Genomic DNA, 13,021 nt, shown 5'->3' with positions numbered 1-13,021 from the left:
GTCTCATTTAGATATTTCTAAATTTTAGTTTAGATTCGATTCGGATCTTTACGAATTCGTTTAGGTTCTGTTAACCCATTTAAATTATTTTTAAGATTCATTATGTACTTTAAATTTCTAAAAATATATAAACAAATTAACATATTACATATAAATTTGAATAACATATGTCAGAATATCTAAACTTAATATATAAATTAGTTTGATTTAAATATTTGGATAGAGAATTAATAATTTTTAAGTATTTTTGGTGTTTTGAGTATACTTAATTATTTTAGATATTTACATTTGACTATATATATATATATATTTTCAATTGTTTGAACCAACTTAAAAGTACTATATATATTATGAATGTTTTTATATACATTAACTCTTTAAAATAATATATATAAGTATATTAATCTATTTCAAATACATTCAGATATCCGAAATAATTTGGTTGGAATCGGACTTGGTTTTAGTTCTCTAAATGCCAAAATTTTGAATAAGTTTGATATTTAATCAATTTCGGTTTGGGTTTCGTATTTTTTTTTGGTTCGATTTTTTGGATTCAGGTTCTTTACCCAACTCTAATATTGACATGGAAAAACAATATATTTTATAAAAAATACACCCGCAAAATCTAGGTTTTCATTATTACAACTACACATACATTATAGCTTATATAGAACAGAGAACATACAGGCCCCAGTTGCACAACATGTTATAAGCCCAAGTTATATCTAAAGCCCATAATCAAAACCGTCATTCAGTGAACCGACGTCGTTATTCTATTTATAACCTCTTTTCTTTTCTAGCTTTAAGGTTTCACGGTCTCGAGTTGTCTCTCAATTGCGATCGATCCGTAGCCGTAGGAGATAGAGGACGCGGGAACAGAGAACCCTAAATCTACACGAAGGTTCCTTCTTCAAGATTCACTCTCTGCAAAGAGGATTCAAGCTCGACAACAGATTCCGTAGCTGTTTCCGTGAGGTTCTTCTCTCTCACGCTTAGGGTTATTCTATTTATAACCTCTTTTCTTTTCTAGCTTTAAGGTTTCATCTGATTGATTTTGAATATTTAGGGTTTTGGTGATGGAGAAGTTGGGAGGCGGTGCGGAAGGGCATGCTAGGTCCAAGCAGTATGAGTACAGAGCCAACTCCAGCTTGGTTCTAACCAGTGAGAATCCTCCTCCTCGAGAGCCCACGGGAGAGCCTGAAACTCTGTGGGGAAAGATGGATCCCAAGTCTTTTGGAGATCGAGTTGCAAAGGGAAGGAGGCCTCAGGAGCTGGAGGATAGGCTTAAGAAGTCTAAGAAGAAGGAGCGTGATGTTGGGGATGATACTGCTTCTTCTCGTTGGAGCAAGAGGCGTCGGCTCAGGAGGGAGGAGAGTGTGCTCACGGATACGGATGGGGATGGTGTGGTTTATCAGCCCAAGACTAAGGAGACAAGGGCTGCTTATGAGGCTTTTCTTAGTGTTATTCAGAAGCAGCTTGGTGGGTTGCCTCTGAGTATTGCTGGTGGTTTCGCAGATGAGATATTGGCTCTTCTCAAGAACGATGCATTGAGGAACGTTGAAAAGAAGGTTGAGATTAAGAAGCTGCTGAGAACTGAACATGATCAGATTAATCAGGTTTTTGATCAGCTTGTTTCCGTTGGGAAGTTGATCACTGACTTTCAAGAGGGCGGTGATTCTGTTTATGGTAATGCAAATGAGGGTGAGGGGGTTAATGATGTGACTGTTGAGATTGGGGATAGTGAAGAAGATGACGAGGAGAGTGATGCTGATGTGGTACCAGTGGAAGAAGACGAAGAGGATGAAGAACCTCAGAAAACTGGAGGTGTGCAGGTGGATGCAGGGATAAATAAAGAGGATGCAGGAGAGGGCACGAGTCTGAACGTTCAGGAGATTGGTGCATACTGGCTGCAGGGAAAGATATCTGAAGCTTATGAACAGCAGATTGATCCACAACAGTGCCAAGTACTCGCTGAAGACCTGCTTAAGATACTAGCAGAAGGGGATAATATGGATGTTGAGAACAAGCTGGTTAGGCATCTTGAGTATGAAAAGTTCAGTCTCGTTAAGTTTCTACTGCGGAACCGCTTTAAGATTGTGTGGTGCACCCGTTTGGCTAGGGCAAAAGACCAGGAAGAGAGGAACAGAATTGAAGAGGAGATGAGAGGTTTGGGATTGGAGTTGGCAGCAATTGTGGAGCAGTTACATGCAACAAGAGCAACAGCGAAAGAGAGGGAGGAGAAGGTGCAGAAAATTATTAATGAAGAAGCCGGACGTTTGAAGGACGGTACTGTTGGAGATGGAGGTCGAGGCAGGAGAGATGTTGCTGATAGAGATTTAGAGAGTGGTTGGTTGAAGGGCCATCGTCAGATGCTGGATCTGGAGAGTTTGGCTTTTGACCAAGGTGGTCTCCTGATGGCGAATAAGAAGTGTGACCTTCCAGCTGGCTCCCACAGAGTTCATGGCAAGGGATATGAAGAAGTTCATGTGCCATGGGTTGCTAAAGAGGTGGATATCAGTGAGAAGCTTGTGAAGATCGCTGAGATGCCAGCTTGGGCTCAACCGGCTTTTATGGGAATGCATCAGTTGAACAGGGTTCAGAGCAAAGTGTATGAGACAGCGCTATTTGAGGCAGATAACATGCTTATTTGTGCTCCAACTGGTGCTGGGAAAACCAATGTCGCCATGCTCACCATACTGCGCCAAATTGAGGTCAGTAAGAACGGTGATGGAAATTACAAAGTTGTATATGTTGCACCCATGAAAGCGCTTGTGGCTGAGGTTGTCAGTAACCTGTCTAATCGGCTGAAGGATTATGGAGTCACTGTAAGGGAACTCAGTGGAGATCAGTCCCTTAGTGGGAAAGAAATTGAGGAGACCCAGATAATTGTCACCACACCAGAGAAGTGGGATATCATCACGAGGAAGTCTGGTGATCGTACTTATACCCAGCTTGTGAGACTTCTTATAATCGATGAAATCCATCTTCTTCATGATAATCGAGGGCCTGTGCTTGAAAGCATTGTCGCTAGGACTCTTAGGCAGATTGAAACCACGAAGGAGAATATTCGCTTGGTGGGTTTGTCAGCTACACTGCCAAATTACGAAGATGTTGCGTTATTTTTGCGGGTTGATCTGAAGAAAGGTTTGTTTAAATTTGACAGCAGCTACAGACCGGTGCCTCTTGATCAGCAGTATATAGGGATCAGTGTGAGAAAACCTTTGCAGAGGTTCCATCTGATGAATGAACTCTGTTATCAGAAAGTAGTGGCTCGTGCTGGAACGCAGCAGGTTCTTATTTTTGTTCATTCGAGGAAGGAAACAGCAAAAACTGCTCATGCAATAGTGGACACCGCAATGGCGAACAATACCATCAGCAATTTCTTGAAAGAAGACAGTGCAAGTCGTGAAGTTCTTCGGAGTCAGATTGGGCTTATTAAGAATGGTGATCTGAAAAGACTTCTGCCTTACGGATTTGCTATTCATCATGCTGGGCTAACAAGGGGCGATCGTGAGATAGTTGAGGCGCTTTTTGGTGAAGGGCATGTGCAAGTCTTGGTTTCCACAGCAACTCTTGCATGGGGTGTGAATTTACCTGCTCATACTGTTATAATCAAAGGAACACAGGTCTATAATCCTGAGAAAGGGGCGTGGATGGCACTCAGTCCCCTGGATGTGATGCAGATGCTTGGTCGTGCTGGAAGACCTCAGTATGATGAGTATGGGGAGGGTATAATTATCACTGGCCACAGCGAGCTGCAGTATTATCTGTCTTTGATGAATGAGCAGTTGCCTATTGAAAGCCAGTTTATCTCCAAACTTGCTGATCAGCTTAACGCTGAAATTGTTCTTGGAACTGTCCAGAATGCTAAAGAGGCTTGCCACTGGCTTGGCTATACGTATCTCTATGTCCGTATGGTTCGTAATCCAACACTGTATGGTTTAGCGCCTGATGCTCTTGTAAAAGACGTAGTCTTGGAGGAAAGAAGAGTTGACCTGGTACGTACTTTCTGCTTTAACCTGCATTCTTGCTATTCTACTGTTATATTTATTTGCTATGTATGCCTTGTATCTGAAGCTTTCCCACTGTCTTCTATGTGCGTTTCATCTGACCTGCATTCTTGCTATCTACTGTTTAATTTATTTGCTATGTATGCCTTGTATCTGACTCTTGCTTTCCCGCTGCACTTTCATCTGCTTTAACATGCATTCATGCTATCTACTGCTTAATTTATCTGCTATGTATGCCTTGTATCTGACGCTTGCTTTCCCACTGTACTTTCATCTGCTTTTAGCCTGCATTCGTGCTAGGTACTGTAAAACATATTTGCTTTGTATGCCTTGTGTCTGTAAAACTTAGCATACTTTTTATCCTTCAAATTGATTACAAATTAGTATTCATACTCTTTGAAAACCTGAATAAGAAGTTTGCATCTGATGATTTGATGTCAGTTCCCTGAAATTGCTTTACATATGTTTAATATTCTTAATGAGCTCTCTTTTCTCCAAGCCCTAGTTTTTTTATTTAGTATCATTGGCCATAACTCTCGGGCCTAACATGCATAGCTTTACCTCTGTCCAGTATATGCCCTTGATGAACTGGTTTGATCTCTTGTGCTTATCACATTGATTGTGAATGCCATTGCCATTTGTTTGCTTTCTTTTCCAGTAATGCTGTTCCTAGTATCAGTAGCTTTCTCATTGTATGTTACAACTTACAAGCAATCGATGATGAACTTCTGGATGTCTTGTTTCTTTCAAGTGGATCACAGATTTAACATTTACTATATCATTACTCCAAAATTAATTTTAAAGCTTCCATCTGTCTAATATGTTGAATTGTTTTTGTTGCAGATACATACAGCTGCTACTATTTTGGACAAAAATAACTTGGTTAAGTACGACAGGAAAAGTGGGTATTTCCAAGTTACTGATTTGGGACGGATTGCTAGCTACTACTATATAAGTCATGGGACCATAGCTACATACAATGAGCATCTGAAGCCAACGATGGGTGATATAGATCTTTATCGACTGTTCTCTCTGAGTGAGGAGTTCAAGTATGTGTCTGTTCGGCAAGATGAGAAGATGGAACTGGCCAAACTTATGGATCGTGTCCCAATACCAATCAAGGAAACTCTGGAGGAGCCCAGTGCAAAGATCAATGTTCTGCTACAGGCATACATTTCACAGCTAAAGCTCGAGGGCCTTTCTTTGACATCGGACATGGTTTATATAACTCAGGTTTGTTCCTTGTTCTCACTCTGTTTTCTTCTCATCTCTCCTAGTTACATTATTGAATTGCTGTATCTGTTATATGATGCTTACGTCTCTTTTTTCTTCTATCATTTTCAGAGCGCTGGACGTCTTGCACGAGCTCTCTATGAAATTGTAGTGAAGCGGGGATGGGCTCAACTGGCGAAGAAAGCTCTGAACTTGTCTAAAATGGTTGGGAAGAGGATGTGGAGTGTCCAGACACCTCTTCGTCAGTTTCATGGAATTCCGAATGATATTTTGATGAAGTTGGAGAAGAAGGATTTGGTGTGGGAGAGTTACTATGATCTGACATCACAGGAACTAGGAGAGCTTATCCGTAGTCCTAAGATGGGCAGACCGCTCCACAAGTTCATCCACCAGTTCCCGAAATTGGTTCTTGCGGCACAAGTTCAGCCTATTACTCGAACTGTTCTGCGGGTGGAGCTCACAATTACACCAGACTTCCAGTGGGACGAAAAAGTTCATAAGTATGTTGAGCCGTTTTGGGTCATTGTTGAAGACAATGATTGTGAGAAGATCCTTCATCAGGAGTATTTTCTATTGAAGAAGCAGTATATCAGTGAGGATCACACTTTAAACTTCACTGTCCCAATCTTTGAACCGCTTCCACATCAGTATTTTGTCCGAGTGGTTTCAGACAAGTGGCTTGGCTCTCAGACTCTGTTGCCTGTATCTTTTAAACATCTTATACTTCCAGAAAAGTACCCACCACCTACTGAGCTACTGGACTTGCAGCTCTTCCCAGTCACGGCCCTTAGGAATCCGAATTATGAGAGACTCTATCAAGATTTCAAGCACTTCAATCCGGTGCAGACTCAGGTCTTTACGGTTTTGTATAAGACTAATGACAATGTGTTGGTTGCTGCTCCAACAGGAAGTGGGAAGACTATATGTGCAGAGTTTGCTATACTGAAGAATCATCAAGAAGTACTCCTAAGGCAGGAAGATGATACTAAAAGGCAAAGTGGATCTGATACTACAATGCGTGTTGTCTATATTGCACCGTCGGAGGCTGTTGCTAAAGAGCAGTTTCGCATCTGGGAGAGGAAGTTTGGGAAGGGTCTTGGTTTAAGGGTTGTTGAGCTGACTGGGGAGACAGCGTTTGATCTTAAGCTGCTTGAGAAAAGTCAGATAATTATAAGTACCCCTGAGAAATGGGATGCTCTTTCCCGCAGGTGGAAACAGAGAAAATTCATTCAACATGTTAGTCTGTTCATTGTGGACGAGCTTCATCTTGTTGGCGAAGGTCAAGGTGGTACTGTGTTGGAGGTAATAGTCTCTAGAATGAGATATGTTTCTAGTCAGGGAGATAATAAGATCAGGATTGTTGCGCTTTCCACTTCTCTTGCTAATGCGAAAGATCTTGGGGAGTGGATTGGGGCCAGTTCCCACGGCCTTTTCAACTTTCCTCCTGGAGTCCGTCCTGTTCCACTGGAGATCCACATTCAAGGAGTAGATATGTCCAGTTTCGAAGCTAGAATGCTGGCAATGACCAAGCCAACCTACGCTGCCATAGTCCAGCATGCCAAGAACAAGAAGCCGGCTATTGTTTTTGTTCCAACCCGTAATCATGTCTGCTTGACTGCTGTGGATCTGATGGCTTACTCTCATATGGACAACCCACAGACCCCTGATTTCCTGTTAGGTAAGCTAGAAGAACTTGAGTCTTTTGTTAATAAAATCAGCGAGGAATCATTGAAGGAGACACTGGGCCACGGTGTTGGGTACTTGCACGAGGGTTTATGCAGTCTGGATAAGGAGATTGTGACGCAACTCTTTGAAGCTGGACGGATTCAGGTATGTGTGATGAGCAGTTCATTGTGTTGGGGCACTCCATTAACTGCACATCTGGTGGTGGTAATGGGGACACAGTACTTTGATGGAAGGGAAAATTCAACTTCAGATTATGCGGTCTCTGATTTGCTTCAGATGGTGGGGCGTGCTAGCCGACCTTTACTTGACAATGCTGGTAAGTGTGTGATATACTGTCATGCACCTCGTAAAGAGTATTACAAGAAGTTTCTTTATGAAGCCTTTCCTGTGGAAAGTCATCTCCAGCATTTCCTGCATAATAATTTCAACGCAGAAGTGGTTGCTGGGGTTATAGAGAACAAGCAAGATGCTGTGGATTATCTTACATGGACTTTTATGTACAGGAGGCTTTCCAAGAATCCTAACTACTACAATCTTCAAGGAGTTAGCCACAGGCATTTGTCTGATCACCTATCAGAGCTGGTTGAGAACATCTTTTCTGATCTTGAAGCCAGTAAATGCATTGCGATAGAGGATGAGATGGACCTCTCTGCTCTCAACCTTGGTATGATTGCATCCTATTATTACATCAGTTACACCACCATCGAGCGTTTCAGTTCTCTTTTGTCTTCTAAGACTAAGATGAAGGGACTTCTTGAGATCTTATCATCGGCTTCGGAGTATGACATGATCCCTATACGGCCAGGTGAAGAGGGCAGAGTTCAGAGGCTCATCAATCATCAGAGGTTCTTGTTTGAAAACCCAAACTGCACAGATCCTCACGTGAAAGCAAACGCTCTTCTCCAGGCTCATTTCTCGAGGCAGGACATTATCACGGACTTAGAAATGGATCAGCGTGAGGTCCTTGTATCAGCAACCAGACTTCTTCAAGCAATGGTTGATGTGATATCCAGCAATGGCTGGCTGGATCTTGCTCTGTTAGCAATGGAAGCAAGCCAGATGGTGACTCAAGGCATGTGGGAGCGAGACTCGATGCTTTTACAGCTCCCTCACTTCACAAAGGACTTGGCAAAGAGATGCCAGGAGAATAACATTGAAACTGTATTCGATCTTGTGGAGATGGAGGATGAAGAACGCCAAGAGCTTCTCAAGATGAATGAGACTGAGCTTTTAGACGTTGCCAGATTCTGCAACCACTTCCCAAACATTGACCTGACTTACGAGATTGTGGGCAGCGAAGATGTGACACCAGGGAAAGAGGTGACACTGCAGGTGACGCTTGAGAGAGACATGGAGGGGAGGACAGAAGTGGGAGCAGTGGAAGCACCCAGGTATCCCAAGACCAAAGAAGAAGGGTGGTGGCTGGTTGTTGGGGACACAAAGACTAACCAGTTGGTGGCCGTCAAGCGAGTCTCGTTGCAGAAGAAAGCCAAGGTGAAGCTGGATTTCCAAGTACCGAGTGAAGCAGGGGAGAAGCTATACACGCTCTACTTCATGTGCGACTCCTACTTGGGTTGTGACCAGGAGTACTCCTTCTCTGTTGATGTTAAAGAATCAATGGAAGAATGATGATTCTTGTGTTTCAGGTTAGTATTTTGCGTTTGAGTGCATGTGTGATAAAACTCGCGGATTGTAGTTAATTTGAAAGTCAGAGAATGATGCATTTATTTTCTTTTTATTTTGGGGGCGTTACTGGATTCTAGAGAGTGGTAAAACTGTGATATCACATGGAAGAATGAATCTTGTGTTTCAGCTTAGTTTTTGTGTTTTAAGTGCATGGCTGATAAAACTCTCGGGTTTTAGTTGAAAGCCAGAGAATGACGCATGATGTTTCCTTCTTGTTTGCAGACGTTTACTGGATTGGATTCTGGAGAGTGAGTAAAGCTGTGTCTTGCTCTGGCGTTGCAGTCTCAACTTACCGATAATATAGAGTAGTATTAAAGGTGTAGTGGTTGTTATGGTCTTTCTTTTCTTTTAATCCCATCCCCTTTGTCTACGTTGTTGGAATGATATATGGTTCAAGTCCAGTGAGTGCTCATATAAACCATTTTTCTCTTATAAGAGTACTCATTTTATGTAGTTTCAGTGGTTCAGTTAACCCCTCATCATCCGTTTAGTTTCAAAACCGAAATTGAACCAAACCAGAATTAAACATTAAATCAAACCAGAACACGCCAAATTGCAGAAATCTCCAATTACCAATCATAAGTTTTGGTCAGCAAGAGAACCCTTCTTCTGTGTTTATTTCTTCCTATATTTCATTGCACTCTTCGAAGAGAAACGAATCCTAATAATCAAAATCTCAAGTGTATAATCCGTTTCTCATATCGTTTGGTTTTTTTTCCTGATTTTGTCAGTTTTTTCGGTGTTTTATAATTTTTAAAGACGATGTTTTATTGCTTTTTCAACTTCTCTGTCACTGTGTGTATATGATTGAAACAGAGTACTTAAAATCTTTTCTTATCTTAATCTCAATGTTTCCATTAGCACGTATGCTTCCTATGTCATTAATGGTTACAACATAAACGAGTCTTCTTTACACACGCACAACTCACCCCATCACTTTCTGTCCTTGTGGTCTTGGATGAAAGGAGGATGAATTGCTGCAAAAGGATCCACGGACTAAAACATGCCTCCACCAAAAGGCTTGAGTGAAAAAAAGGGTAATCGAACGGAACTCTTCCTCCAAAGTTGAAAGGGTCTCTACCACCTCCTTGCATTAATTCCCTGTCTACTACACACATTTCATATGAGAAAAAAAAACTTAAACGCAAAACAAATGTGTGTAAAGTTGCTATCAGGACAAAACAAAAGTGAAACTTGTATCTTAGCAATATCTCAAGACTAAACCACATCGAACTTAAAACCAACCAAACCAGAGTGATAAACTGATAGATATCAAACGAAATGGTATCTCACAATTCATTTGTCCTTCTGCTATGCTTCATGTGGCTCCATAAGCCCTGACTAACCGTTTTTTATGTGTCCCGAATCCCGATCCTTTTCTCTAAAGGGCATCCTGGTTTTTGTTTATTTTTCAGGTATCCAGTTAAGGCTTCTCCTGCTCCAATTCTAATACAAACTCTCGGTTACCATAATGTGTGCGCCATAAGAAGCTAGGCAGCTGCGTTGACTGTGTTTTGGTGCTTAAGTGAATTCTGTTATTTACTTGAATATCAGATTTTCAAAGCTTTTGTTCACAAACTAGTTTTTTTTGTTATATCAATTTCTAGGGATAAAATAATGGCCATAGCTAAATATATCTTCTCGAAGTAACACATATATTCGGGAAGAAACTATCCAATACAATTATGAAGCTTCTTACTTAATTTGACACAAATAAATCAATGTCAAATTTTTTAAAATAATTTTTTTATGAAAAAATGAAATTGATCAAAAATTATCTAAAAGATTACTTAAAACTAGGTGGTTGCCCGCAAATTTGCGGGTACAAATTTTGATATAACATAATATTTTGTGTTTTCGACCTGCGATAATATATTTTAATATTTTAAAGCCGAAAGTGGATTTTTGGTAGCTAATTTTAAACATATTTTATTTATTAATACTTTTTAAATTTTTAAATAGGATTTATGTAGTATTTAGTTAAACATATATATATATATATATATATATATATATATATATATAATTGGTTTGTAGACCAAATTTTTGTCCATAAAAATTATTAAAATCCAAAACATCAACTAATATGACAAATAGACCCACACTTGCAATTAAAGTATAAATACACAAAAATTATTAAAAAGCAATTATTACCAAATATTTATATAATTATATACTATTATATATCTGGTATAAATCATTACTAATGAATCAATATAAGTGACTTTAAGTTTTTTTAAAATATATATATATTAATCATCAAAAAATGATTTAAAACTATTTTAAATAATTAATGAACTCGTTATATGATGCATAAATAGTTATTATAATATTTTTTATTAAAATTATATGTTTTATATATGTATATTATGACTTATATAAAAAATAAAGTTTTTACGATTGTTTATAATAGAAAAATAAAGCTCGTATATTAGTTTTACTAATAACTTTTTAACAACATACTTCATATATTTATAAATAGACTATTAATAAAAAACGGAATGATGAAGTATTATATAGAATTTACATATTTGATACCATTTGATATTATAAATGATTATGCGTAAAATATGTAAATAGTTTGGCAACTAACATTAATTGATTCTATGATTTATTTTTATACATTTGATTAAAATAAATAAAAATTGAAAATCATCGACCAATGAAATTATAAAGATTTTTCTCAGACTGCATATATGAGTGACATGCCAGCATAAGTCAATAAAGTGACTTTTCATTTAGTATATAAGAGGATATGTTACACTAAAGATGCATACTAAAAAAATTGTATATGTTGACAAAAAATTGTATATAATATAGTTAACCAGCCAAACTCTAGGAAAACAACTATTTCATACCTATTATATCGCGATATGATCAATTCATACCTGACTTATATAGTTGTACCAAAATATACCTAAACGTATATGACAGTGCAAAAACATACACGACTTATAATTTTTTGGCGAAATTAATGCAACAAAAAATTATACACATGGCATCTTCGTGAGCAAAATTAGTTGACATTCCATCCACGGAACAAGAATATATGACATGGCAGCTGATGTGGCAACTGGTGTATAATTTCGCCAAAACATTATAAGACGGGTATATTTTGCACGACCATATAAGTTCAGGTATGTTTTGGCATGGCATATAAATCGGATATAAATTGAACATATAGCGATATGTTGGGTATGAAATGACTGTTTTCCCGCCAAACTCTTAAGTAAAATTTTACTTATTGAAAATATCTTATAATTTTTTTGTCAAAGCTACATAAACATATTGGATCTATAAATATATGAGCAATATCTCATAAACATTTTTCATGTTATATTAACAGTAAACTTATATATAATATATCGACCTACATAAATTTATATCACAAAATAAAGCTCAATAATATATATAACAATAAACAACCTTAAATAATCTTTATATTATATTATTTAAGATGTTTCATATTATATGAAACTATTTTTAAGAAATTTATAATATATAATCCTCGAGTTTTTTGTGTTGAACACAACCGACTACAATTTTTCAAAAACATAATAACTATATTTACTTTTTCCAAAAAACTTTATTGACTATGAAAGTCAAAGTAGGATAAATAACGATAACAAAAAAAGTTATTAATTTTCATAAATATTTTGGTGGTAAATAAATATATAATTTCAAAAAGTTTTAATAAAATAAATAGTAAAAGTTGTAACATAAAAAATTGAAATTTAATGTTATATTTAGTTGAAAAAACTACGAAATTGAAAATATTTATTAAAATTTTATCAAAATTTAAGTTATGTTTATATTGTTTTGTTTATTGGCATATTCGCTCGTAGGACGGGTTTAACCCTAGTTTGTGATAAAAACAGAAACACATATACGGTCAAAAGGAAACAAATCAGTCAAGCTGTAGTTAAGTTTGTCAATCAAGGTGGAAAATGAAACAAACTTGTGGAAAACTGTAAAATCTACCACAGTTAAATATTATTGTTTTATAAAAGAAATAAATTTGCATAAAACTAGTAGGTCTATCAAATTAAATACATTTGTAATTAAATAAAATAATTTGAAATCAAATCATTATTATTTTCTAAATCAAAATATATGTCACTATATATATATATATTGATTATTTGAGAAATCTGATTAAGAGTATCAAATTTAACGAAATTTGTGAAAGAAGCTAAAATTTATTAACGATAAATTAGTGATAAACAAACATTTCCCTAATTTTATTCAATTATAGTTTGTTATTTTATAATCAGTTTTAGCCAAACTTCATAATCTAATTATTCAACGTCAACAAAGACTGACTATTGTTTTGCATTTGGTTAGTATGGTAGGTTAGACAAAAAAAAATTCTATCTATGACTGGTATGGTGGAATATATGTATAAT

General features: G+C 37.5%; 1 protein-coding gene across 3 annotated transcripts; it reads left to right on the top strand.

Moving 5' to 3' along the window:
• The first annotated feature begins 803 nt into the window (after window positions 1-803).
• On the top strand, window positions 804-9,068 carry LOC108842027 (DExH-box ATP-dependent RNA helicase DExH12). 3 transcript variants are annotated; one of them, XM_018614827.2, is made up of 5 exons: window positions 804-970; window positions 1,067-3,998; window positions 4,854-5,243; window positions 5,355-8,575; window positions 8,838-9,068. In XM_018614827.2, exons 2-4 carry the CDS (start codon window positions 1,077-1,079, stop codon window positions 8,556-8,558), a joined length of 6,516 nt encoding a protein of 2,171 aa, XP_018470329.2. In that variant the 5' UTR covers window positions 804-970; window positions 1,067-1,076; the 3' UTR covers window positions 8,559-8,575; window positions 8,838-9,068. The 3 variants fall into 3 exon arrangements, with proteins under 3 accessions (XP_018470329.2, XP_018470328.2, XP_018470327.2); XM_018614826.2 differs by having other exon boundaries at window positions 804-975; window positions 8,793-9,068; XM_018614825.2 differs by having other exon boundaries at window positions 805-975.
• The last annotated feature ends 3,953 nt before the right edge of the window (window positions 9,069-13,021 follow it).

Source organism: Raphanus sativus, chromosome 2 (assembly GCF_000801105.2).
Source record: "Raphanus sativus cultivar WK10039 chromosome 2, ASM80110v3, whole genome shotgun sequence".
NCBI classification, from domain to species: domain Eukaryota; kingdom Viridiplantae; phylum Streptophyta; class Magnoliopsida; order Brassicales; family Brassicaceae; genus Raphanus; species Raphanus sativus.
Note: the sequence above shows the minus strand (reverse complement) of the source record. Positions and strands in the feature narration are given on the sequence as shown.